Below are 25961 nucleotides of genomic sequence, written 5' to 3' on the forward strand. Positions count from 1 at the left end.
AATGAAAAAAAAAAAGTAATCAGCTTCATGACCCAGTACTTATTAGATGTATACTATGATCTAATAATTTTCTGATTTGGAAAAAAATTCTAGACAGCTCAAGGTAAAGCATTTATTTTACAGTTTAACTAAAATAAGAAGAGTTTTCCATTTGAGTCATAGTTTTCTTGTCTTTCTCTGGAGTTTGAGTCTAATTTGGTATTATATCTACTGGTAGTTTTAGGGGAAAGAATTTCAAAATAACTGAATTGCCTGTACCAGTTAGTTTCTCATCCCAGGGGCAATCTAGTAAAAGAATGATTCCTCTGCTGTGGTCTAAATATTTTTATATTCTCCAGCTCTAAGTGAACAGGACAGGGTGGGTCTCTTGACTTTTCTCAGTTTAGGAAAACCTGAATGTCTTTTTATTGCAGGGAGGCAGAGGCTGCCTCATCTGACCCAAGATGTCAAAAACGTTTCCACACTGGATTCATTTAAAACAATTTTGGATATGAATGGTGGTCACTTTTAAAGAAGCAAAAAACATTCAGCCAAAACCTTGTACCGGTAAGTCCCTAATTTGAATTTTATTAGGTTATCTTTGTATTTTCTTTGTGAGCACACAGTTCTCTGAACACCTGCAAAAAGAAAATTGAACCATTTTTTTTCTTATTACCCTTGGACTGTGAAGAATAAAAGGCATAAAGTCATTCAAACTACTTCCCATTAGGGTAATCCAGATATTTGATCATTCTGAGGCTTACGTTTCATTTCAACACATTAATAACCATTTAAACTTGTGTAAAGCTTCTCAAATTTTTAAATCAGTCTAACAGATGTGTACATATAAAATATGCTTTAACTCAAAGTCATTGAAACAACACTTCTTTTGAGTAGACAGTTCCTAATCACTCACATTGATGACTCGACTTGTTTTCCTTATAAACTTGTCGCCTGCTAGGCCTCATTAACATTACTGAGGCCACAAAAATGCCTGAGCAGTTCCTTTTCATCCAAACAGTTCACATCGTACTGTTCAATGTTATTCTGTTGGATTTTTCTCCATATATCTTTCCACCAGGGAGTCACAGACATCTCCACTAAAGCTCATCCTGAGGGACCAGGATGCCAGTAGAGATTTATAATCCCTCTGGTGAGTTCTTGTTCTGCCCTGAGGTCTCCTTCCAGCATGAATGCCCAGAAAAATTCCAAAAGGACGTACCCAGGAGGCATCCTAATCAGACGCCAGAGCCACTTTAGCTGACTTCTTCCATTTTAACTCGCAGAAGCAACATTTTTGGATTCTAAGCATTTTCCATCCTTCCTATGAAGTATGTCACTTCTGTCTTTACTAAATAAGGTTTTGGAGCATCCTGTAAAACCTGTAATTTCTTTAAGGCACAAAAATCTTTTAAAGGGTTGATATCATTATGTAAAGTTCAGAAATAAATATTCTTTTGGTGTACTCTTTGCACTTTTAACTAATCTTTTAAGACTTATGATAGTTAATTTCTCTTTGGGTATTTAGTATTTATGAATCAAGATTTTTTTTTAATCAATACATTTCTTCATGATTATTTCCCCCCACACAACATCTAGAAAATGATCAAATGAAATTCAGATATTTTTCTAAACTTCAAAGGAACATTCTGAAAGAAAAATTGGACATAAAAATGATAACCATTGTTTTTTTAATAATTATCTTTTGGAATTATAAAAGATCTACATTTATACATATGTGCAATAATTACATATTAGAAACTAAACCTTTTATTTAAATACATTAGTAGGGGGAAAAAAAAATTACAATCAAGTTTAAATTTCTGAAACAAATTAAGATGAATGAAGCCATCAGGCAAGAGTGACGTGTTGTCCTGGTGTGAACTGCACACGTGGATGCAGTTTGTCCTCTAAACCTCCAAACGTTTCATACCTAAAAGGGAAAATCGGGTTTAGATGAGATAAACTGAAAATAAATTGTGCAAACATTTCTCTTTAGACAGACCTAAATGTAGTACTCGATTACTTTGATGATAAACTTTATTGACATTCCTCTATCATCTTTTTCATAACTGCTTACAATTACCCTGATAACTGATAAACTAAAGCATTTCGGATACATTACTGCTCTAATTTGAGTTTTAATCTAGCCAAGAGTCATCTGGTTAGCTAGCACTTACAGTTTACTGTATTTGCTCCAGTCGGCTGGGCTGAGTGAGGGTCTAGTCACAGCCAGGGCAGATTTAATGTGAGCCTGAGACAGCAGGAGGCCCAGCTGGCTGGAGGCTGAACGCATCCAGACCAATTCTTCCTGCTCAGGAAATAAACACAGACAGGTAAAGGATTAAATCTGCTGGAATTAAGAATAAGTTATCTGAAATAAGAAAACTGATGAGATTAGAACTGATAAGATGCAAAAAATATAATTTACAATTTTTCATGGCTTGCTTTCACCTACATTTCCTTTCCTGTAGCTATTCTTGATGCATCTGATGTCCTGTTGGAGGCGCTCCAGCTGCTCAGAGCAGAGCTCTTTGTATCCCGTCTGGATGGATGACATATAAGCCGGAGGGAGGCTGTTGACTGGCTCTCTGGAGTTGGGTCCAGAGACGTAAGGTGAGTCCTGTTAAACATGTAGATGTTTAAACAGAGACTATATTAATGCATTAAGTCAAAATGACAAAGTATTTTTAGTATCTGTTGTTATAATAATAATAATCTGGAGACAACGCTGGAGAAAGGTTAGAGGATAAGGACACAGATGCAGTGACATCTATAGGACATTTCTGAAGATTGAGCAGACTTTCCCTCAGAAGACATGTTGGAAATATGCTAATACAAGATGTACCCAGTAACATGCTAAAGTACCAGGATCCATTAAATGCTTTTCAAATTCTGTTACATTTAAACAAACATTCATATATTTAGTTAGATTGTGTGTGAGAGAACAAGGTGGTGCATGATTGTAAATGTAAACAGAAATAATTCCTGATTTCCTAAATATTTTACAAATTAAAGTCACACTTCTCATTTTTATTTGAGGGAAAAAAGAAATATACAGACAAAGGTTATATTTTTCCTCTTCTTCATAATGAAGAAATGCCTTGTGTTAGTCACAGTAGAATCCCACTAAATTACAAAAATCATGTTTTAACTGCGATAATGTATAAAACGAAACGTGGAACAGGTTCTGCCGTGAGGCAATTTAAGCTCACCCGTCTAGAAACTGGTGAGTTTTCAGTCTCTGACTCAAAAGAGCTTCCAAAGTACAGCCTCCAGACGTTAGCGTGCTGTTCTTCATGTTCCACATGTAGCTCTGCAGGCTCCAGATGACTCATCGACTGGTCCAGCACTAGGTTCTGGTCTCCTTCTCCGACAGAGTCATCTGAGCTGCTGGTGTTATTTGGGAAGATCATGGAAGACAGGCTCATGTCGCTGTCTGAGACCGAGGTCAGCTCCTGATTAACAAAACAAGGTTAACGTTTAAAACTACAAGAGCAAAGAGGATCAAAATGATTTGCAAGAGTTTGCCTTTTGTTTTCTCAGTCCAAAGCAACCTAATACCTGTGATGTGCCGACGCCTGAGCTGTGGACGGCCTCTAGTTGTGCGTTGTAGAGTAGAGCCTTTAGGTCTGCTCCAGTGAAGTGCTGTGTCACTGCTGCTAGCTGTTCCAGGTCAACATCCGGAGCGAGAGAGAGGCCAGAACTTAGAGCCTTCAGGATCTCAATACGAGCTTCCTTAAAACATAAAGGAGACAGTTTTTAACTACAGGACACAAAAGCAGCAATGAGACTTTAATCCAATACCTATTGGAGGGGTGACTATAATAAAAAATAATAATGAATGGAGCAGATGATTGAATATTAAACCTACACACCTGGTCTGGAGGAGGACAATAGAGGGACTTGTCCAGTCTTCCTGGTCTCAGTAGAGCTGGGTCTATTAGATCTGGACGGCTGGTGGCTGCGAGCACATACACTCCTAGAAAAACCACATTATGTCGAAATAAGATCCACATGTCTATAGAAATCTATTTTTGTTGCAATTTGGCTTATTTAATAATTATTTTAATTATAATTTTTATAATTATTAAACATGTCATCTTGAGGAACTGTATAAACAATATATGATCATATTTTTAGAGGATTGATAGGAAAAAAATGTTTTGGGTGTTGTGCTTGATAGGTCCTTTGCCGGGTGCCTCTCTCCCTCTCTCATACCCCATTTCCTGTCAGCCTACAGTCGAAAAAAAATACGAGCCACTGGTATTGAAAACAAATAAATAAAACGTTTTGTAAAAAAAAAAAAAAAACAAAAAAACATTTTTTCCATATTCTGAAGTGCTGTGAAAATTAATCCAGGCCTGACAAAGTCCTCTAATTAGGCTCTGAAGGTACCAAGACTATGAAGGAATCCAAAATAATTCTAATTTGTGTTAAAGATCAGATACATGAAATAAGAAAAGTGCAGTTTTTAATGTGTTACTTATTACTAAGTGTGTACCTTTGTGTAATAATGAAAGTAAAAAAAAGGCAGAAATGTGATGAAAGCACGACTGCTCCCTTAAAAACTACAGATTAACTGATCACTGAAAACGTCTGACCGTCTCTGTAACAGCAAGAGTTTTGGCTGTTTTCTGGTCTGCTCCAGTCAGGTGTTTGTTTACACAATACAGACGCAAAAAAAGACACCAGCAGGAAACTCCCACCTGCAACTGACTGTCTATTAAGCTAGGTAGAGTTGTTTACCACTTCAGAGTATCTCTATCAAGTGTGTAAAGGATGTTCACCTCATACCACCGCTTAGCAAATAAAGAACTCTGAAAAAGCAATTTGCTAGAAAAGGAGGAGTTTACAGCACCAAGTATAATTCTTGTCAAGCACGAGGGTGAAAGGCTAAAGAGCTGTGATGCTTTTATTATCTTTCAGTTTATTTAAGTGGGCTGAAACTGACTGTTGCCAAGTTTTGCTACAACACTGTGACAAAGGGCACGACAGAGAAAGGAAACCAAGGTAGCACAGTAGCTTTGTTGAAGCAGAAACCTTTAGTTCCTTTAAATATTGTAAAATAACAGAGAAAAAGAAAGAAAAAAAGAAACAACTATAATAACATCAGCTTAGAGGGTAAAAGATGCAGTGATGTTTGAGCCTACCCTGCAGTCCTTCCACCCCATCCAGCTCGGTAAGCAGCTGGTTGACCACGCGGTCTGTTACCCCCGTGCTGTCATGGCCTCTTCTTGGTGCCAAAGAGTCGAACTCATCAAAGAAAAGGATGCAAGGTTTGGCACCTTGTGCCCTGAAGCAAAGAGAAAAGGTGCTTAGAATGATTGCAACTTTAATCCTCTCTATACAGGTTTAAAATATTGCAAAAAAAAAAAGTTTACCTCTGGAAAACGTCACGGACTCCTTGCTCACTGGCTCCGATATATTTACTCAGAAGTTCAGGTCCCTGCATGTGCAATAGTTTATCTCAATAAACAAGTCCTTGTTCTCCTCAAACACAAAACTTGAGCCCTTAAGATGATGCAAGCAGAGCTACCTTAATGCTGATGAAGTTCATACCGCTGTCTTTAGCGACAGCCCTGATCAGAAGCGTTTTCCCTGTACCTGGAGCTCCATAGAGAAGGATTCCAGAGCAATGCCGAATAGGAAGGTTGGAGAAGAGGATGGGATACTGCAGAGCAAAAAAATAAACTTTAATAAATAAATGGACATTACTGATCTATGATGAGACATTAATAATAAAACGACTGAAAAGTTGTCAATCTGAAAGCAGCATGATGTCACTGCATCTTAACAAAGCACTTGTCATTAACCAATGCTGTAAAGTTCCTATTTAGGGCTGAAACATTTCATCAAATTAATCCTGATTATTGAAATAATCCTCAACTAATTTAGTAATCGATTAAATGTTAACTGGAATATAGATACTCTGATAACACGCCCTTAGCTTATACATCAGCATACTTAGGAGTGACTGTAGCAAAATGAAAGAAAAAATATTTATATTTTGCATTTAAGATAAAATAAAAATGTTTTCATCTGTCAATATGCTCTATCCAGAGCTCCTCAAATAGAATTTTTAGATTCACCTGTTTTAATTCTCTAAAAAACTATTTAAGAAACCTTTTGCCATCCGATTATAAATTGATCAATTGGAAAAAACAAATCTACAGATTATCCGATTAGCAAAACAATGGCCAGTTGCAGCCATAGTTCTACTTCAGCTTGCAGCTGTGAGTCTGAGGATTGATGCAGCGCGTTGCTCTGAAGAGTCGCCTCCTAACCTTAGCAGGGAGCAGGATGGTGTCCATCAGCTGCTGTCGCACTTCTCGTAACCCTCCCACTTTCTCTAGTCCAACACCGCTCGGAGTGTGAAGCTCCACGCCCCACAGTGATGGAGGAGTGAACCCACTGAGAGCATGCAGGAAATCCCTCCATGACAGACAGACAGCTGAGAAATAAAGGGGCAAACAAATACAAACTTTGATTAATTTAACAGATCATAATAAGTAAGTAACTTTATTATCCATTTTGTTGAAGGCTTTACCTTGATCACTGGGTCCTTTTAGCATTGTGTTAGCATGGATTGCACGCTCCAACAGCACAGTGAGATCCTGGGCCGTGTATCCCTCTGTCCTCTTGGCAACAGCCTCTAGATCCAGGTCTTTCAAGCTCTCCTCAGACAGGAAGGGCTTCCTCTGGATCAAATGGTGCAGGATCTCAGCTCTCTGGGCCTGCAAAGCAACATTTTCTTAGTGTTTATACGACTTATACCGTTCTGTGTTAATGTGGGGATGTTAGCTCAGACCTGGTCTGGTGGCTGGATGTTTAAAAATCCCTGGATGAGATGGGATCCCTGGACTTCTGTGAGAGAAGGGTGGAGAGAGTGTTCGCTCTGGCTGGTGATGATCAGACATACCAGGCTGGAGTGGAGCACTGCCTCATCGACTATATCATACAAACCTGCAGCCCAGAACAGATACTGGTTTATATCAAAAAAGACCCAATCTTTTAATGCCTGCTCTCAAGCCCTATATAGACATTTCTTTTCTTAAAACTGACTTTGTGCAATGTGCTGCTGCAGGAGAGCCTCAGGCCCATGCTCATGTTCAGCTGATGATGGTGCGTGAGTCAAATGACCCAGGTCGTCCAGCAGGACCACAGAGGGTTGTCCCCACTCTGCCTGTTCAAAAACATCCTGCAGGACCTGCCTCACAGTGTTGGCCCTTTTGCCTAAAATTGAATAGAAACTTATCAAGGTTCTGCTGGCATCTGATACTTTTCCACGTTAAGAAATGTTTCTTGACCTTGAAGCTTTTTGCAGTCCAACACCTCCACATGTGCATCCAAATCCTCTCTGGCTTTTCTGCAAAGGGCCCGGGACAGAGAGCTCTTCCCACTCCCCTGTGAAAGAAAACAGGAAAGATACTTGACATAAATCAGAACAAATATATATTCATTATTCAAATAGCATGCCTGTGTATAATCTCAGAATATTCAAGTAGATGATTAACGTTTAGTTTCCTCAACATATTTGGGGTAATTTTTCTGTGTTCCTAATAAATATTTTTAAACTAAATCCTTCTTTTGTTTTCAAATAATTCGCACCCCCCTTTAAGAAGAGGGATCTTAACTTAAGAAGTTAAGTATTGCAACTGTGCTGCCATTTGGGGAACAGCTTAACCATACTGTCTGTTTTCAGTTGTTTGTAGAATTATTTTGTTATTATCATCATTGTTAAAACTACTAGGGTTAATTCAGACTAATTCTACGAGCAAGTTGTGATATATGCTGTGGTGACCTCTGAATAATGGAGCAGCTATGGTAGGTGTTGTTATTTATTGTTATTAACAACAAAATAAATGCTACTTTATTTTTTCCCCCACTTTTAAAATCACCAATTCTCTTGTCAACGTCAGTACTTTACTAAAGTATTCACACCCATTGAACTGTTCTACATTTTGGAAAATCAACTTTTAAAGTATGTTATCGGGATTCAAGGATTCACAAAGAATTCATAGGCTAAAAGAAACTCTTAGTGAGATAATTTTTCAAAGATTTTTCTTAGAAGTTTCTCTCAGTAATATAAAGGTTTGTCACAAAGCACCTTAAGCCAAAGAGAATGTGGTGAAACAGGGAGCTCTGTTTGGCTGATCCAGCACCTAAAAAGTTAAATGAATCATAGTTAAATAAATCTTAGCTGCACTGTCAGGAGCCAGAGCTGCACTGTCAGGAGCCAGAGCTGCACTGTCAGGAGCCTGGTTGCAGAGCTGAGGTCTAATGTACTGTAAGAACCGGAAGTTTATTCAAAGACTTTCAAAGTAAAAGCTAGCGTATATAAACTCCCCGTGTTGTTATGCTGGAAACTTATGTACACGCACAATTTCACTCCCCACCAAACTCTTATCTGGAATAATAGATATGTGCTACATAGAAATACGTCTCTGTATTTGGATCACTGGATGGAAAAGGGTATTTGGAGGTTGGCTATCCTATGAGGATTTTGGTTTACTCTTTAATTCAAAACACTCCTATGCTCAGTTTAACTCATAAACTCTAATCTGGCAGCAAACACGTGCTGCGCGCTATTCCCGAAGGTTTCAAATACAACTTGTGGAATAAACTTCTGGTCCTGACAGTGCAGGAGACCCAGTTTTGCAGGTCTGCCATAAAGGGTCCTGACAGCGCAGGTCTGTAGCCAGACTCTCTTGAAGAATTAAGGAAAATCTATCTATAAATTCACACTCTCTACAAGTTTAAGTACATATTGACGAATGGAGTGTGAGTAGAGGGACATTGGTAATAACGTCACGGAGGGTTGAGATGCTAGGGAACACAGTTTGACTGGCTTGCTTCAAGGCGCTGACTCAGTCGAGCCTGAAGCCGCTGCTGCAGAGGCGGCAGAGGACAGCATGTCTATGGAGGCATATGTTAGAGTGTGGTGGAACAGGGGACTATGGTGATGCATGGCTGAGCCTGTGACTAAGCATGTATCAGCATGTACCGTTTGAACCAGTACGAAAAATCAGCTGCAGTAGTCACCATTCAGCTAATTAGCACTGAGGTGGTTTTAGACAGATATTGCAGAAGTAAAAAAATATCACATGAAAGACTATGATAAAAAAAAAAGGTAGTCAAGAAAATTCTGTTTAAATGCAAAAAAAAAAAAGTAATTTTACATTGAGTAGCACTTAAGCTAAAACTCCTTGGCAGGAAATTTCAGGTTTTTTTAGGAGCTTAGCGAGAGGACAGATAATCTGTATGAATACAGACCCAGATATAAATCCACCTGGAAACTGATCTAGCTTGAGTTATTATATAATGGGACAAACAGCTTTCAGATTTAGACCTACATAACCAGCAAAAGCTGAAACAAATACTGTATACAGTTAAATGGTTTTGGCTGCATCAAAATGTACACCCAATTTTTTAGATTTTTATTTTCTGTTGATTTTCTTTATAAACTCTTTATTTTTCAGCCTATATTTCAGTTCCCACATACATATGATAAGGTTATTATCATTAACTAAAACAAAAAACGAGAATTGTAAAGAACACTTCCCTTAACTGAAATAAAAAAAAATAAATAAATAAAACTATGAACAAAAAAGAAAAGAAAATTGCCTGGAACTGTAATACGAGTTCACAAAACTATTCAGAACTGACTAAATTTTAAGAGAGAATGTGCTTTTAGTTTGTGTCTTTCTTATAATATGAGTTCTAATTTTTGGTATCTGCTTTCCTTTTTTCCTGCAGTACCACATTACACCAGCAGATGGCCGGTAGGGCAATCGGGTCATTTGTGTTGCTTCAGCAGACTGTTCTTATCTGGGTTTTATTTCTATCATTTATTATTTTTTTAATCTTTCCCCACTATATAAGCTAGATTACATAGATGACTAAAACTATAACTATAGTACAAAATACGAATACACTAAAACTAAAATAGAATTAAAAAACTAAACACAATGCAAATGTTAATGCTATTTAAACTTGGATGTAAAATCCATTACATAATACCTAGAGAAAGACATTGTAGCATGTAGTTGTAAAGGGAACATTTTAGAGGACGGAATATTTTTAAATGGCAATTTAAAATGTAAAGATCTACCTTGGCACCAGTGATGAGCAGTGCTCCTCCTTTGAGTCCCCGCCCAAAGGAACAAAGTTCCCTTGAGAGGGGACTACCCAGCAGGTTGTGGGAAATAAACTGGAATCCAGTCTTTATAAGGTCTCCAATCCCACTAGAATAAAAGCAGCAAGTTTAAACATCTTAGGGTAACTTTTTTTAAAACAAAAATTTAAAGCTGAAACTGTTTTTATAACTTACCCAAGTAGTTTAGGTGAGAGGAGCTCCATCTCTTTTGCTTCAGTACTAGTATTTGGAGCAGGCTGTCCCATCGTCTGTCTGCTCACCTGAAATTCACAAAATGTCACAGAAGTAGGTAAGCGTTGAAGTTAAGAAAACATTGAGAGAAAACAAGACAAAAAAAACAGTGTTAGTGGGGGTTTAATGCACTTTCTAACCTGTATGTTTTCCTTCTGGAGAACAGTGGGTGCTAAAAGAAACATCTGATCTGGAGGATCGTTCTCTGGTTCTGGTTTCAGCACCGTCAAACATAAGTCCATCTTTGCTATAAAAAAAAAAAGGGGGAAAAAATAATATATATTTATTATGAAAAAATGACATATCCATCATAGATAGAGATTGATGTCAAACTGCTTTGTTATTCCACTTCTCAGAGCTTGTAGCAGAAGTAAAAAGACTGAATCACCATCATTTCCGTGTAGGAGGACAGTGCCAGAGCGTGGAGTCAGACATGCCAAAGGTTCATGACTCTTTGTGTGCAGCCAGCCGAGAAAAGTTGTCTGGATCTCATCATCATTTTCCTCAAGCTGAACAAAAGAAAAAAAAATTGTCAACTATATGCATATATTAAAGCTGTACATCTTGTTACGGATCTGTACAAATGCAATCACAAAGTCGTGAGCCTCCTTTCCGGTGCCTACCAGAGATGTTAGAGGCTGTAGACGGATGTCGGAGGCTACTTTGACGACTGATTTCACGGGTTTAATTCTGACTGATGAATGAGGCTGGATGTTCAACTTGCAGGCCAGAGGCCGTGGTATCTGAGAAAAATAGAACAGATATTGAAGAATATACACAGTGCCTTGCAAAAGAATTTAAAATTTCATATATTGACGTGTTTTTTTTTAACTTTTAGATACAAAAAAAGCCCCACAAACCTATATGTCTTATTTGTATGTAATCTTGAGAATTGATCTAATACACCAAAACAAATTAATGCATTGCTAGGATGGATGGATGATCACTATGAATGCAGCTTCCCCGTAAAGGAGTATTCTACACAAAAGCAGCAAATGTGGAAGGAGTTGGATGGGTCACATGACCCTAAAGACGCAATAGTTTGGCTGAGAAAGGTGGTGAAGCATCACCCTGTTGGGAGTCGACAAAAACAAAGCTCTACAGAGATCATGAGGAACTAGGTGGGTTTAAATACAGAACAAGACTGCAAGAAAAACTAAAGGTCACAAAAGCTTAAGACTGCAGGTTAAGTTCACCTTCCAGCAGCTCAAGAAATCAAAATACACAGCGTTACAATAGATGGTTTAAATGACAAACCATCTATTGTGTGGTGGAAAAAACACACTAAATGCCCAGAATGAAATAATAAATATCTTAATCTTGTTAAACATGGGACCAAACTTCAGTGCCTCTCTGATTTCAAAACTGTATTTTGTTTAATTTTGATTCTATTGCAAAACTAATTAGCAGTCCAGCCCTACTATTCTGAAGGGAAAAAAATCCAGTCTCTAGATGTGCAAAGATACTAGAGAGAAATCCCCAAAGACCTGCAGTTAAAGCTGCTATAAAAGCTGGTTCTACAGTGTTGGACGTATTGCATGCAACATTTTCATTTATAACTTTGTAATGAAAAAAATTATAAATGATGCACTACTTAGTGCTGCTTGAATAAAATACATTAAGGTACATTATTTGATTGCAAAAGGATAAAGTTGAATAATTAACATAAAACTTAAGTCGTTTTAGACTCAGTGATACTCTGACCCCTATAAGTTTGGATAAATGTATATTTTCCTCACCCACACTCTTCCACTATGGATCTTCCCCTTGCTGTGACCTCTCTCCAACATCTCAGCTTCATGGCATACCACCCTGACCACAGTGGCCTCTTCCCCTTTTGCCTCCTCTCTTTGATTCATACCTCTATCATTTTCCCCTTCTCCATTCTTCCTTTTCTCTGTGGCCTGCTTTGATTTCTCTTTCGCTTCCTTCGGGGATAATACTTTAAAAAGACGACCATATGTCACAACAGATTGCCCTCCTCTAATTGTTGTGTTCAGACTAAGGCTCCAGGGAAAAATGTGAATAACTCCATTAGCAATGTGATTTATGGTACAAAGAGGATCCGGAGGAAAACCGCACACTCTGTAGATGGAGTCGGGAAAAATGACAGGGATGTTGGGTACAGGAGGATGTTCTTTAACTTGATAGTAAGAGCCCCTTATAACATGACGGAGCAAGCTCTTCAGGTCAGTAATGCCTCCCCGATGTTGACTGATGTCAGAACAGGGGATATTATCTGATATTGGTTTGGAGGCGGAAGACTGGCTGGCATCTGGCCGATCAAGGCTAGATCTTGTGCTGGCGTCATCAAGGTTGCCGATATCAGATCGGATCTTCGGAGATACCATGAGTTCTGTGAACTGCTCCAAACGTCCAAATGGTGCAAATGGAGAGATGGAAGCTGCGTTGAATTAAGATAGATGACAGGGTGCTTGTGAGTATTATCCAATGACAAAATATGACCGCATGGATATAAATGAACAGCCAGATTAACCATACCTATTCTAATGTAGATTACTGTTTGCCTATTCACCCAAACAGGAAACACGGCATGCTGGAAAACCACTCGGATCTGATCCAGAAGCTGCTGCTCCAATGTAGAACTGTGTAGCTCCTGGAAGGGTTAGTCACATGAAAGAGAGAACAAAATTTAACAAAAGATGACATGGATATACATTTAGATTAAGAAGAGCAACAGCTTACAATCAAAGAAAAATAAACATTTATTAAGTCCAGGAAAACTATATAAACCTAACCTAAATGTATGTGAAACCTTCATGTGACACTAAAGGGAGATTATGATCATTTTACATTTTTTAATAATGTATGTTGATAGTGGTATTTGTAAGAACATAGAGAGTGTTTAGAAAAGTGCTCAATAAGTCCAAGATGACTCTGGAAGGAGCTGCTGATATCAACAGGTCAAGTGGAAGAATCTGTCCTCAGGACAACTATTAGTCCATAAATGGGGCCCTTATGGGAGAGCTACAAGAATAATGTCATGGTTAAAAACTAGGCATCAGTTATCCATTTTAACTTCCCAAAATGCATGTAGTAGACAAGTAAATAAGACCCAAATTTGAACTTTTTAGCAAAATGCTAAATGGAGCAGAAAACCAGCACCATGTGTCCTGCTCCTGGTTAATGAGAACATAATGTCTTGGGGATGCCCAGGTGGGCCTACATTTATCAGAAGGCAGATTCAGCTAACTATAGGGGAATAAAAGGAAAGACAGTGGGGCTGAGGTCCAGTTCACTCTAAAAGAAGAGGCAGAGCTTAAATAAAGTTGATTAATGGGCCCAGTAAAGAATCTTTGGGAAAACTTGAAAGCTGATGTTTAAATATGCTATAAATTTCAAGTTAATTGTAATAAACGCACAGCCAGACGCACTTCAACATGATTCTAATGGGAAAAATGTTCCACTGTTGATTGTACTTCTGTAAGGCACTGCAGCTATTCTGAAGACTGAGATACAATGTTACCATCACTCACCAAGATCTCCCAGTCATCAGCTGACAGAGGCTCCACAAACACCTGACTTAAAGATGAAACTTGATGACATGCTTTAAGAAAAGCCTGAATGAAACAACAACATCAATTAAACAACAATAGGATCTGCTTTGACATCACTTTAATGTAACAAAGGATTTCTTTTCTTTTTGTGTGTCCTATGGTAAAAGTAAAACAGCAAAGCAAGAAACAAATAAACTCAACTTGTTCTCCGTCTTTCAGACCCAGTTTCTCTCCCAGTTGCCAGCACAGCTCAACGTTGTGGTCCTGTGGGTCGGAGGACACCCTGTTTCGGGTCCAGCTGAGAAAAACTGCAGGCCCATTGCCCCAGGAAAGCTCCAAGGCCTGATTCTAAAAAAGACAGAAAACATGTGTGCTACCCCTCGAACTAAGAATATAAGTGTAGGTAGAATATGGAATTGGAGGGTCCTACATGCTCCTCTTAGAAAGAAAATAAGAACAGGTTTCTACTATCACCTGATTTATGTTCTCACTCTGATAAAAACAACAAAAACTCCACTTTTTCTTATCAACAGGATATAAAACTAAAGAAAGCAAAAGAGTAACAACTTTTTCATGTAGAAAAAAAAAACATGTTTTTGTGTGGCTCCCCCTTTGATTGAAGAGGAAAGTTAACTTTTGAGGTATGTCTCTGTCAGTTTGATCTAAAATTTAGACTTTAAACTTAGATTTATTTGGTATACATGAGTGTATACAAAAATAAATTTCATTTAAAACAGCTCTAGATAATTGCATTTTTTTAAAGTGCAGCATTGAAAACAGTAATAAATACATTAAAAATAGTAATATAAACATATGACTGTATATTTACAGTTCTAACATTATTATAATTTTTAAATAACTTAAAAAAGATCCTTTTTTTTTTAATGTGTAAAAACTGACATTTTGCAGACAGTTCCAGTAAATTTCATATATGAGAGTAAAGGGGGTTAATATATTAATATAGATGAGTGCTAATTTTTTCAGATTTTGATTTGGTAATAAAAAAAAAAAAAAAAAAAGTAAAGTAAGTCTGATAAATTATTTGATTAAAAGTATATTTTAGGAGAACCTGATAAGAGGTTTGATACTATGCAACGAGATGAATTGTTGCGAGATTTGCGAATTCTCAAGCTACCGAAAAGATGTAGTTCAATTTGATTTCTAAACGCTATCAATCTGGTTCATGAAGATTTATGTCTTTACAGAGAAAGTGAAATAATTATTGATATTTAGGATAAGGATTCAGTTAAATTACCAACATTTAGTCTATTATTTAAGAAAATAACAAAACATACATATGGAAATAAAAATATCACGTTAGGCATATATAGACATAAAGAAAGAGTGACACTATTGACATTTTTAACTTTTTAAATGTAGTGGTTTAGCTAGGCTAACCTACCTCCTGTAAGGAAAGGTGCGATATCAACGTCAATGGCAGGTGAAGAAAGCAGTTTTTAGCGTTGTTAAAAACAACTCTTACAGCCTGAATGCCCTGACTACTAAACATTTTATTTACATTGCCAAAGTAGCTCTGTAAACGACAGAGAAGCTGCTCCAGCTACTTTGCAACGAGCTCTCAATCGATTCTAGTCAGACCAAACTAAACGACACTCGGTATGTTTTTCAAAATAAAAGGTTTGACAAAGGTCTTTAAAAAAAACACACGCGTCCGTTAATCCAAGTGTTATTTATTTTGAAGGCCACCGATCGGAAATGCATTGCACTACAAACATGGCTGCCCCGCTCAACAACAAACCGGACTGTTGGAGAAGCCCAGAAGTCTACAAACATCATGAACAGCAGAAGGTGTGCATTTCTCGACCGAAATACCGGGAAGGGAGAAAGGCTAAAGCGGTTAAGGTAATGACGCACGTTTAATACATAAATAACAAACTAAAAAGTGTTTTACAGATTGTATCGTTGCACCTACAGTTAATTTAAACAAGACTTTCCTTAAAACACAAGGGTTTTTATCTTACAAGACTAAACAAGTCTCAAGTACACCTGCAATGAACCCTTAATAGCAGCAACACAACTACACCTAAAGCGCATGGCTAGAATTACTTTAATGAGCAAAGGAAAACACATTATAAATGCAATATTTGCATGTATCGTGCAGTTGTTGCATGCTGCTACACTTTATAAATTGAAATGTCTATTTCACTGTTGTAAGCCGCTCATTTACTGATAAAAAATGTTTGCATCAAAATGTCATTTTTTACACACACTGTATATAAATTGACAATAAAGTTTGTTTAAGTCTAACATCTCTGGCAGTGATCATGTCCTGAAAAGAGATACAGCTAAAGACAAAACCTTCGAGCCCTGAGTAATTTCTATGAAAAAAAAGTTAATATCAGAGGCCTACATATAAAAAAAACCCTGAGCTGTTAAAAATAATAAAATATACTTTTGTCACATATAAAAATGGGAGGTGATTACACAGAAGAGGGGCATGCTTTCAGAAATCAGCAGTAAATACCCAGTTGTAACACATTTGTTTTGTTTTAACAGGTGTACACTGTGAATTTGGAATCCCGTTACCTGATGGTTCAAGGGGTTCCAGCCATCGGTGTGATGACGGAGCTGATCCAGCTGTGTGCGCTGTACGGCACTGTGGAGGAGTACCGACCCCTGGATGAATATCCCGCTGAGGAATTCACAGAGGTCTACCTTGTCAAGTTTCAAAGACTACCAAGTGCTAGGTATGCTATGTGGGACTTGTTGTCATGAGGGTTCTGTAATGAAGCCGAGGACAGCTGCTGAATGATTTTGATAAAATGGTGTTGTTTCAGGGCAGCAAAGCGTAACATGGATGAGAAGAGTTTCTACGGTAGTGTGCTGCATGTGTGCTACGTCCCAGAATATGAGACAGTAGAGGACACACGGCTGAAGCTGCAGGACAGGAGGAGTTTTATAGCAAGAGCCGCTCGGAATAGAGGTATCTCACTAAATGTATTTAAGTGAATAATTCAATTAATGTATACGTTATTTTTGCGTTTTTTCCCATATGGAATTTTTTTCTTTCTTATTCCAATAGCAAAAGAAAAAGAAAAGACAGATGCTGTTCAAGAGAGTCCTGCATCATCAGTGAAAATCCCCGCCCGACATGAGGAAACATTTGAAAATAAAAACACAAGAGATGCTTCAGCCCCGAGCCACTATTCAGAGTTTCCTCCGCTGCCATTGCCTCCCCAAGAACTCAAGAATTCATACAGACAGAAAAATCACAGTGGAATTGTACAAAAAGAAGACAAAATGGGGACTCTGCATAATGCCATTTCCAACGTAGAACAGCAAGAGTTGGAGAGTTTTGGCTCCAACCCAACCGCCTCTAAGAGTGACCAAGGACCAGAAGGGAGACTATTTACTCCAAGGGTTGCTCACCTGGAGAACAGGAAGCGTAAAATAGAAGAGTCTAATGAGAGTGCAGTGAATGTGTCTGGAGAAAATGAGCCGTTCATTGGACCTAAACTACCAGAACAACCAAAACTTGACATGGAAGATGACTCTTTAAACACAACTCTCAACCTGATCAGGAGCACAATGAAGCAGGTAATTTTTCAGTTGTTTTTATTTTACATAAATAACAAATTATGACATAACTTTGTCTGTCTAATTCTTAGGTGGGATCAGCTCCAGATATTAGACCTATTCAGAAAAAAGCCAAACCGCGTCGCCGGATATAAACTGGACAGACATCGACCAATGTTTTGTAAATTGGATCTTTCATTTCTTAAACATTGTAAGTCAAAGTACATTAGATCATAATAAAATAAAAACAGAGTTGAAAGTGTACACGAATGTGGGTAGTTTCATTGACCCTGTTGCTCTTGAAATACAAGCCGCTCAAACTTCTCAATACTCTAGAAGAAAAAAAGAAATATTGGATTAAGAACATCTTACATAAATGTAAGATTTAAGATTTCCATAATTGTGAGGTTACCATGGGATCAGGGAGGCATTTTCCAAATGCCTCTAGGAGGAGTTTGTCCTTACGCACTGATTTTTGAAAGTCCTTATATGACAGCTTGCCATCACAATCGTGGTCCTGATGGTGAAAGAAGGCAAGGTTTGAAACATACATTATGTTGTTTGACTTTTAAAAAGATAAAACCAAAAGCTTTTCCATAGCGCTGATAAAAGTGCACAGTGATCTTCTCACCATCATCTTCATTGAGGTCTCAACCAAATCTCTAACCCTTTCTTTCGGATCCTTCTCATTGGGCCGCTTGATGAAGCACCCATCCAGCATATTAAAAATCTCTTCTTTGGTGATGAATTTGTCACCATCCAGGTCATACACTTCATAACAGTCTGGGTGAGAAAAAAATAGGAAAGGTTAATAAAACGGTGCGCCTTCCCAAATAGGCCACTATGTTAAAAAATGTATTATTTCTATAACATACTTGGACTTAAATTCCAAAACTCCTTTAACTTAGGTTTCAAGATGTAATGAATGAATCCTTTGCTTTACTTAAGGAAGTAACTGAAGATGTCTATTTGGTCATTCCAATAGATCCTAATTTCCAAGGTTAAAGTCAAGGAAAGTAAAAAAAAAAAAAAAAAAAGGTATGGATTTTTTTTTCTTCTTTTTACCATTTTCTAATTTTTTTGATATTTTTTTTTTAGCTTTTTGCAGCACTAGTGGCTCGTTTTTCTGATAGTAGGCTGACAGGAAAGGGGGAATGAGAGAGGGGGAGAGACATGCGGGAAAGGACCACAGGCCGGATTCGAACCCGGGTCGCCTGCGTCACCATTTTCCAATTTTGTCTAACTATGGAAATAAAAACAAACGTAAAGTTTTTGATATGTCAGCATTTTTCTGTTTCCTGAAAGCTATCAGTCTTATTAATGCTTGATCACTGTAGTGGTTTTACATTGACTTTTGATTTGTATTTTGGCAAATAATTTGAATTTGGACAGTTGTGTTTATCTGGATTTATAATCACTGAACACACACTCCTTGAAAAATAGAAAGGAGAATTGTGCAGAAGCATCTATTTTGTCTCTTTTCAACTTTAAATTCATGTTAAAGTTGGCCTTGGTTTCCAAAACATCCATCCATCCATTTTCTTACACGCGTAGCCCAAGTGGGGTCAAAACAATAAAAAAAGAAATGCTATTGATAGTATTTTTTTTACAGAACAAGGCACTTAAGTTTCTAACTGGTTGAGAGAATCTACAATTTTCCACTCTTAGACACACCATTCTTTAATAGACAAGGTATAAAGTCACAGTAGGTTGAGATAGCATAGAAAATATTGATGCTCTGGCAAACTCTAAATATTAGAAGCCAACTTCACTATTGTTCCATTATTTGTAGGATTACCACCTCTATACACGCAGGCACACAGATAATACTTTGTACTCAAATCTCCTGAATTGTATAGCAAATGTAGAACAAAAATATAGAAATGAGTCTGGAAAAGTAGAGCAACACTGTACATCTGATTGCTTAAAATGCACAACCGTTAATAGAGTGTTTTGTGGTGTAAATAATAATCGTTTTGTATCGATGCATCGATCCAACGGCCGACAATCCGATGCATCGAAACGTAAGCAAGAGTATTGATTCATGTTTTTTTCCCCTGCAGTCTATTTTTATCCATTTGCTCCTGAACATAATTCTGACTCCCGCGCTGCGGTGGTGCTAAACCTATTTTGCCCTCCTACCTCACTTCCTTTAGCCGCTACCCTCTTTCTGCAAACACACGCTCACATAAACAGTAGGCAAGACAGACATGGCGGAGATAGCGGAGGTGAAAGAAGAGGTAGGAAAGATAGACGTGGCGGAGGAAAAAGCAGATGATGTATTTTGAGTATTGAAAATAATTGAATCGTTGGGTCAGGAAATTGATACTGAATCGAATCGCCATGATGGGTGTAATTTACATCCCTAGAGCAGTTACCTAGCTTTTATTGGTCAGTCTAAAAAAAGTACATATACTGTATTCTCTAGGTCTATATATCACATTATTGACAAATCCTGTATTTTTCCAGATTAAATTAATGACAAATTGAAGGACTGATTTAAGTAGTTTACTTGTTGAATAATGGGACATATTATTTTGGACAAAAAGACAAGAGATGAAAACTTGCATTTTATTTTCTCATCGAGCGTCCCACGAAGAAGAACAGACAGCCCTCTGATCCATTCCTCCACACTAACGATCCCATCACGATCTTCATCAAAATTCCTGAAAACTAGGAAAGAACATACTATTAATAACCAATAGAACAAAAATAACATTGGTATTTTATTGATAAACAAAATCTTACATTCAACATAAATTATTATACTTCAATTTAAAGCAATTTTGTGTCTGATGCTGAAATATTACTTCAAGAAAAATATTTACATCATTTAGACGTTGCTTTTTTTGGCTAAATCTGGTCAGTCCGTCATAGTCTTTATGTAGTTCACGATCTGAAAATGACAGCTTTTTATGATAAATCGGCCTGCCACAGGACTTTAAATGACAAGTTAGTTGACGTCATTTGAGCAGTGGCGACTTGCCAATAGAGGGCGCTAGGGTGCCGCCCCACCCACCCAATGACCTTGATAAACGCATAAAAAAATTAAAATCATAAAATAAAAATATTTTGAAATATATTCATATACTTTTTAGATATACAAGAACTGTGGTCACAGTCGTAGCGCGGCTGATTGACAGCTGCGGTAGTGAAGTCCCTTAAAGCAAACTTACCAAGAGAAGCTGGATGTGATAGCATTTGGAACTGATCAGCCAAACATCAAAATTAATCAGTAGTCCAAAGACAGATGGAGACGGTACGGTATACGGTCTTTTTCCAGGACCTGGTTTAGTTACAAGGCTTGGCTAACTGCATGCAGCGAGGCTAATGCTTTATTCTGCTGCCTTGACTGCCTGCCTCCTTTTTCAATTGTTGGGAGACCTATAGGTATTCTTGATTTAACCCTTTTTAGAAAAGGCAAAGAAGCACGAATAAACTTGGATTCACATGGAAAATAATATATAGTGTTCTTTTTTAATTGTTTGTTAATTTGCATAGTTACTCTTAAATAAACACATTCTCAGAAAAAAAATTTTTTTTTCATATATTAAAAAGAATATAAAGCTGACAAATGGCTTCTCCGTTATTAAACTGTTACATTATATTTAGGTACGTGACACCATATTGGGCCATGCAAAACACAAATTTGCCTTCACAAAGCCTCAGAAGGGCAAGATTTATGTACAAAAAGTAAACCTGTACATGAAATTATGTTTTTGTAGAGTGTTGTTATAATGTGTTTTGTTGTTGGCATTCATATAAATCTACATTTTTATTTTCACTATAGTCGTAATATAATTTAAGATATCTTAAATTATCATTCAGGATTCAACATTTAGTTTTTCATAGTCAAAACCTTTCCTTTGATATCTTATAAGTAATCAAAGGATAGTTAGAAGATGATTTTATCATAAAACGGTGTGCCATAACTCTCTCTGTAACCAAATGTAGACGTTTATACATACACCATGTCAACTTTATAATGTGTTTTCAACCAAGTTTCGCTCGGTGGGTACGTCTGTATTCTGATTTGAATCAGTCCAACAATTTTTTTAAATATACAATCGGAGGGAAAATAAGGTTTTACCTCCGTCCAACATTAGGGGTTTGTTTATCCCAAAGGTGGTCTGCATTATTCCTCTGAAGGTCTCTTTATCCAGACCATGTGCTGCTCCAGATGGGCTGACCTGCTTGGCCAGAAGCGCGTTGAAGCGCTTGATCAGACACTCGATCTCTGTTTTAGTAACTGGGAAAATACAAAAGGAGCAGATCATTTAGCAGCGGTTAACTACAAAAAGGTCCTAGTTTACTGAACGAGTTAATGTTGGAGCTCACAACGTTCCACTTTTTTCGAGAATGTTTCAGCCTGGTCTTTTTTCTCCTTCCTGTTCTCAGCCGACATTTCTCTTATTTTAACACCTTCCTTGAGCTTTAACGTTTTCGTAGTGAACGTACCGGTACTCTTTTTTTTTTTTTTTTTTTTTTTTTTGTTAATGTAGGGAGGTGTGAGTTGTTGACGTCTCCATGGCAACAGTGCAGAACTCACGCTCACGTGGTCTGTGACGTGTGCTGTGCATAGTTTAAAGTTGACGCGAAAATATATCTAGCCTGTTAGATGGACTTACAAATTTTTTTTGACCACTTTGGGGCACTAATACGGAGGACCAACTCTGCCATATCTAAAAATACATATATAAATAAATAAATGCTTAATAAATAAATAAGCATTATATTAATTGCCCCCAAAAATATATAAATATAAATACAATAAACAAAAAAATGTAGGTAGAAATTAAATTAAACAGTGAGACATAAATGTATATATCTCTTTTAAATAGCTTCTTTATTTATTCCCTTTGTAATAATTACCTTATTTATTGTCCATTATAATCTTCAACTTTATTTATGTATTCCTTATTTTTTAAAGTATTTATTTATGTGAAATATGTATTTTTTTGTCTGGTTTATTCTTCCTTTGTATTGTTTTTTACCCTATTTATTTCTTCAACACTATTTCTGCCTGTCGTTTTTAAATTTCTGTATGCATTTCTGCCTCATTGTGCAAATGAGGAGAGGCTGTGTCTTAGAGCAGTGGTTCCCTGATGGTGTGAGTCAAGTGCGGGTGTGCCGTGGAATTTTGTGACAACCATGTATGGTCATTACAATATAATAACAGAAAAATAAAAAGCCTATACGGTCATATCACTACTTTCTTTGCATTCATTTTCACAAAACAGAGGCAAACTACATTACAATAATCTAAAAAAAAAAAAAAACTCAAGGAGAACTCCCTGACCACGGAGATGCGCAGGTAGGAATTATCATCCTGTGGCACGATGGACATGTTCCCGCTGGCATCAGCTGCGCCGCAGGCAGCAAAGGAGCGCGCATTATATGCCGAACACCTTCAGAGCTTAAAAGAGAGGTTTGAGCGCTACTTTCCACATGTTGCTGACGTTGAGGATTACGACTGGATCCGAGACCCATTCAACCAGGAATCTTCAACAGAAAAACTGACAATGAAAGAAAGAGAGGAGTGGGCACATTAAAACTCAAATTTAGTGAGCTCCCACTGGATCAGTTTTGGTTGGCTTCTGCATCAGAATACCCAAACATCTCACGCCACGCAATTGAGCACCTTCTTTTTTTCCCCACTATTTACCTGTGTGAGCTGGCGTTCTCTACTCTGGTTTACATGAAGAACAACAGGAGGTCACGGCGCTCTGTTGAACAGGACTTGCGTGTGGCCCTCTCCTCAGGGCCACCAAGGATAAAAAAAAACTGTGCACACCGACAGGCACACGTGTCTCACTAGTTTTCTTTGCTTCGTTTTTAATTTTGTGAACCATGATTTAAATAGGCTGCTTTGATGAAGCCTATTTTGATGAAGTTTCAAATAAAATTTTGGAATATTTTGTTAATAAATATTTCATGAGTAATATAGTTGTCTTGTCACAATTTATTTTGAATTTGTACATAATTATAACAAATATTTTGCTAAACACGATGGATGACACAGGTTTTAAATGCTCTTTAGCACAATAAGTGTGCCTTGAGATTTTTACTTGTCCTTTGGTGTGCCTTGGGCACAAAAAGTTTGGGAACCACTGTCTTAGAGAGTCAACTTCTGCCCATTGGTTGGTTAGTATTTTACTGCATATGTCGAATCTACAGTAGGAGAGGAGAGTCTGAAGTCGAGTCTGAACTCAGAGGCCGTTTCTCAATTCATAAGAACGTGAGTACGAACTCGTGTCCTCGCCAAGTATGTTCTTGAGAAGAAAAGTCTGGACTCTGAGAGAATGGGAGCACGCAATATAAATATGGGTCAATTGGAACAGAAGTGTACTCGTGACATCACCACATGCTAGCTCGTCTGAAGCTGCTTTTCTCCCCCTGTTATTAATAGTCTCTAGATAATACTAAATTCTGACTTTTCATTTAGTGGGGGAAGAATAATTAACAGTCAGATAAATTGTTGATTATATTTTTGGGGGCAATTAATTGCATGCTTATTTATTTATTGAGCATTTATTTATTTCTGAATTTATTTTTAAATATGGCACAGTTGGTCCTCCATACACTATAAGTGGGTTGCTTATTGCCCCGGGGGCAGTTGTTGACCAGATTTACTGTGGGGGACCAAATTAGGGCCAATATTTTTCATGGGGGCACACAATTAGAAGAAGGGGGAAAAAAACTATATATTTAACGTATTAAGTGAGAGGTAGAGCAAAAGAGCCACATACAACTATGGACACCCCAGGTATAGCAGATATAAAGTAGGAGTGCACCAATCTATAGCTCCTGATTTTGTTACTTTTGGGAGATCGATGATTGACCGGTACTGAGATGTGAAACCGATCTCAACTCCAGATTTGACCTACTTCTGCAAAGCTTAAAGTGCTCTAAGCTTTTCATTTATATTTGTGAATATTACCTTGTGCAGTTGAAACAAGATTGTAATGCTTTACATGTTCTTTTTTCCCCCAATAACATGAGATTAATTATTTTAAGGTGTGTTGTAATTTTATTTAAGCTGTTAAAAAGAGAATATCAGTATTTGTCAAAATTGTAATTAGCATGTCAGGCTTTTTAAAGATCGTTTATTCGCCAGAAAACTGCAATCAGTGCATTGCTAAAACCACAATCTTATCTCAATACAACTGAAGTTAAAAGTCCAACACTTTTTGAATCATTTTTAAAATAAAACTATAAAGGTAAAAAAAAAAATCTAAGAAATTAACTAGATCCACGGGATTTCGGAATTATGGTTTCTGCGCCGTATAACAAATAAAAAACATATTAATGTACTATACACATGTACTGTGCCCATGCGCTGTACACATCAGTACATGGGCCATAAAAGTCTGCCCTGAGATCCCTCTAGTGAAAACATACACTGCAAAATTAAAATAGAAATTATTTAATCTTTCTTAAAATAAGATAATTTTTCCTTGATTTAAGTAGGTCATTGAGAACAGTTTTGGATGGAATGATTTACATTTAGAGTGATAAAGAAAAAAAAAACAATTCCATTAACATGTTTGAAAGGCATAATATCTAGTAATATTAATTTAAGGGCAGAAACACTCATTCTTTTTGTCAGATTTGCTTACATGGGGCAAATACAGTTATTTAAAGAAATGTTGCAGTGTATCATCTGTCATGCATCAATTTCTTATGATATGCACTGACAGAAGAGACTATAAGTAATTTGACTATTAGACCAATTCAATATTCAATTGACTTTAACAGTTATTTAACATTATGGTCAGCCGTAAGCTTCAGCCGTATATTAAGATAGGATACGTTTTCATCTGTTAGATAAGGGGTCTGCAACCTTGGCTTTGTGGCTGAAAACTAAACAATGCATGACTGCCCTTTTTATGTGTATGCATGTTTTTAATTATTTTGTTCAGTGCCGCTATTAAAAACAATGGCCGCACTGTGGCCCATCTAGAAAATGTGGTTTAGCATTACCTGCATCTGAATTCTGCAGGTAATTACATCAAGTCTGAAGTCTTCCACAGGTTATCTTCCAGGAAATCTTAGTATTTAGTCCCATCCAGCTGAAGAACAGCATCCTCACAGAGCAGCCATGTAACACCAAAGCAATGTTGTGTTAAGGGGGGATGTAAAGTATATGGGTCTGGATCTTATTGTAGGTAGTAAAAAACTAAATGACAATAACATTGCAAGAATATTGGAGATCACACATTTTCCTTAAGAAATTAAGATTTTTTAATTAAGATTTATCAGACAAACTTTAGTGGGTTTGGAGCTGTCATTAATGTCTTGATGAGCTTACATCTACTAAATTGCTTATTACATCAGGGAGAGGTTAAATATTTCACTCTGCAATGGGAAACTCAAAAACCAGAATGTCAGCAATTGTAAACGGATTGTAGATAAGCTGATATTACACGAGGCCAAAAAAATAAATAAATAAATAAACTAATAGAAATACAGTCACTAGGACACAATCTTTTATAAAGTGATATATGCCTTAAAAAAAAAATAAAGATGTGAGTTTT

At 37.2% G+C, this 25961-nt stretch overlaps 3 protein-coding genes across 5 annotated transcripts; 1 reads left to right on the top strand and 2 right to left on the bottom strand.

Annotated features, from left to right (window-relative positions):
- Positions 1 to 1643: 1643 nt before the first annotated feature.
- On the bottom strand, positions 1644 to 15498 carry pex1 (peroxisomal biogenesis factor 1). Of its 2 annotated transcripts, none has more exons than XM_038288663.1 (24): positions 15290 to 15498; positions 14089 to 14235; positions 13867 to 13950; positions 12872 to 12986; positions 12109 to 12773; positions 10993 to 11112; positions 10758 to 10878; positions 10510 to 10616; positions 10313 to 10398; positions 10094 to 10226; positions 7290 to 7386; positions 7045 to 7215; positions 6791 to 6945; positions 6530 to 6716; positions 6267 to 6433; positions 5519 to 5653; positions 5364 to 5428; positions 5133 to 5275; positions 3858 to 3961; positions 3544 to 3717; positions 3195 to 3437; positions 2438 to 2602; positions 2160 to 2293; positions 1644 to 1912 (listed from the first exon to the last, which is right to left on the bottom strand). In XM_038288663.1, the coding sequence occupies exons 1-24, from the start codon at positions 15395 to 15397 to the stop codon at positions 1831 to 1833; spliced, it is 3708 nt and encodes a 1235-aa protein (XP_038144591.1). In that variant the 5' UTR covers positions 15398 to 15498; the 3' UTR covers positions 1644 to 1830. The 2 variants fall into 2 exon arrangements, with proteins under 2 accessions (XP_038144591.1, XP_038144592.1); XM_038288664.1 differs by having other exon boundaries at positions 1645 to 1912; positions 2160 to 2290.
- Positions 15499 to 15600: 102 nt separating this feature from the next.
- Positions 15601 to 17688, top strand: rbm48 (RNA binding motif protein 48). The gene is made up of 5 exons (XM_038288673.1): positions 15601 to 15750; positions 16405 to 16595; positions 16686 to 16831; positions 16931 to 17445; positions 17517 to 17688. Exons 1-5 carry the CDS (start codon positions 15604 to 15606, stop codon positions 17577 to 17579), a joined length of 1062 nt encoding a protein of 353 aa, XP_038144601.1. The 5' UTR covers positions 15601 to 15603; the 3' UTR covers positions 17580 to 17688.
- On the bottom strand, positions 17460 to 21908 carry efcab1 (EF-hand calcium binding domain 1). Of its 2 annotated transcripts, XM_038288674.1 has the most exons (7): positions 21763 to 21908; positions 21515 to 21673; positions 20601 to 20609; positions 19993 to 20097; positions 18056 to 18207; positions 17837 to 17941; positions 17460 to 17756 (listed from the first exon to the last, which is right to left on the bottom strand). In XM_038288674.1, the coding sequence occupies exons 1-7, from the start codon at positions 21827 to 21829 to the stop codon at positions 17706 to 17708; spliced, it is 648 nt and encodes a 215-aa protein (XP_038144602.1). In that variant the 5' UTR covers positions 21830 to 21908; the 3' UTR covers positions 17460 to 17705. The 2 variants fall into 2 exon arrangements, with proteins under 2 accessions (XP_038144602.1, XP_038144603.1); XM_038288675.1 differs by lacking the exon at positions 20601 to 20609.
- Positions 21909 to 25961: the final 4053 nt, after the last annotated feature.

Source organism: Cyprinodon tularosa, unplaced genomic scaffold, assembly GCF_016077235.1.
Source record: "Cyprinodon tularosa strain WSP-4 unplaced genomic scaffold, ASM1607723v1 ctg26, whole genome shotgun sequence".
Taxonomy (NCBI): domain Eukaryota; kingdom Metazoa; phylum Chordata; class Actinopteri; order Cyprinodontiformes; family Cyprinodontidae; genus Cyprinodon; species Cyprinodon tularosa.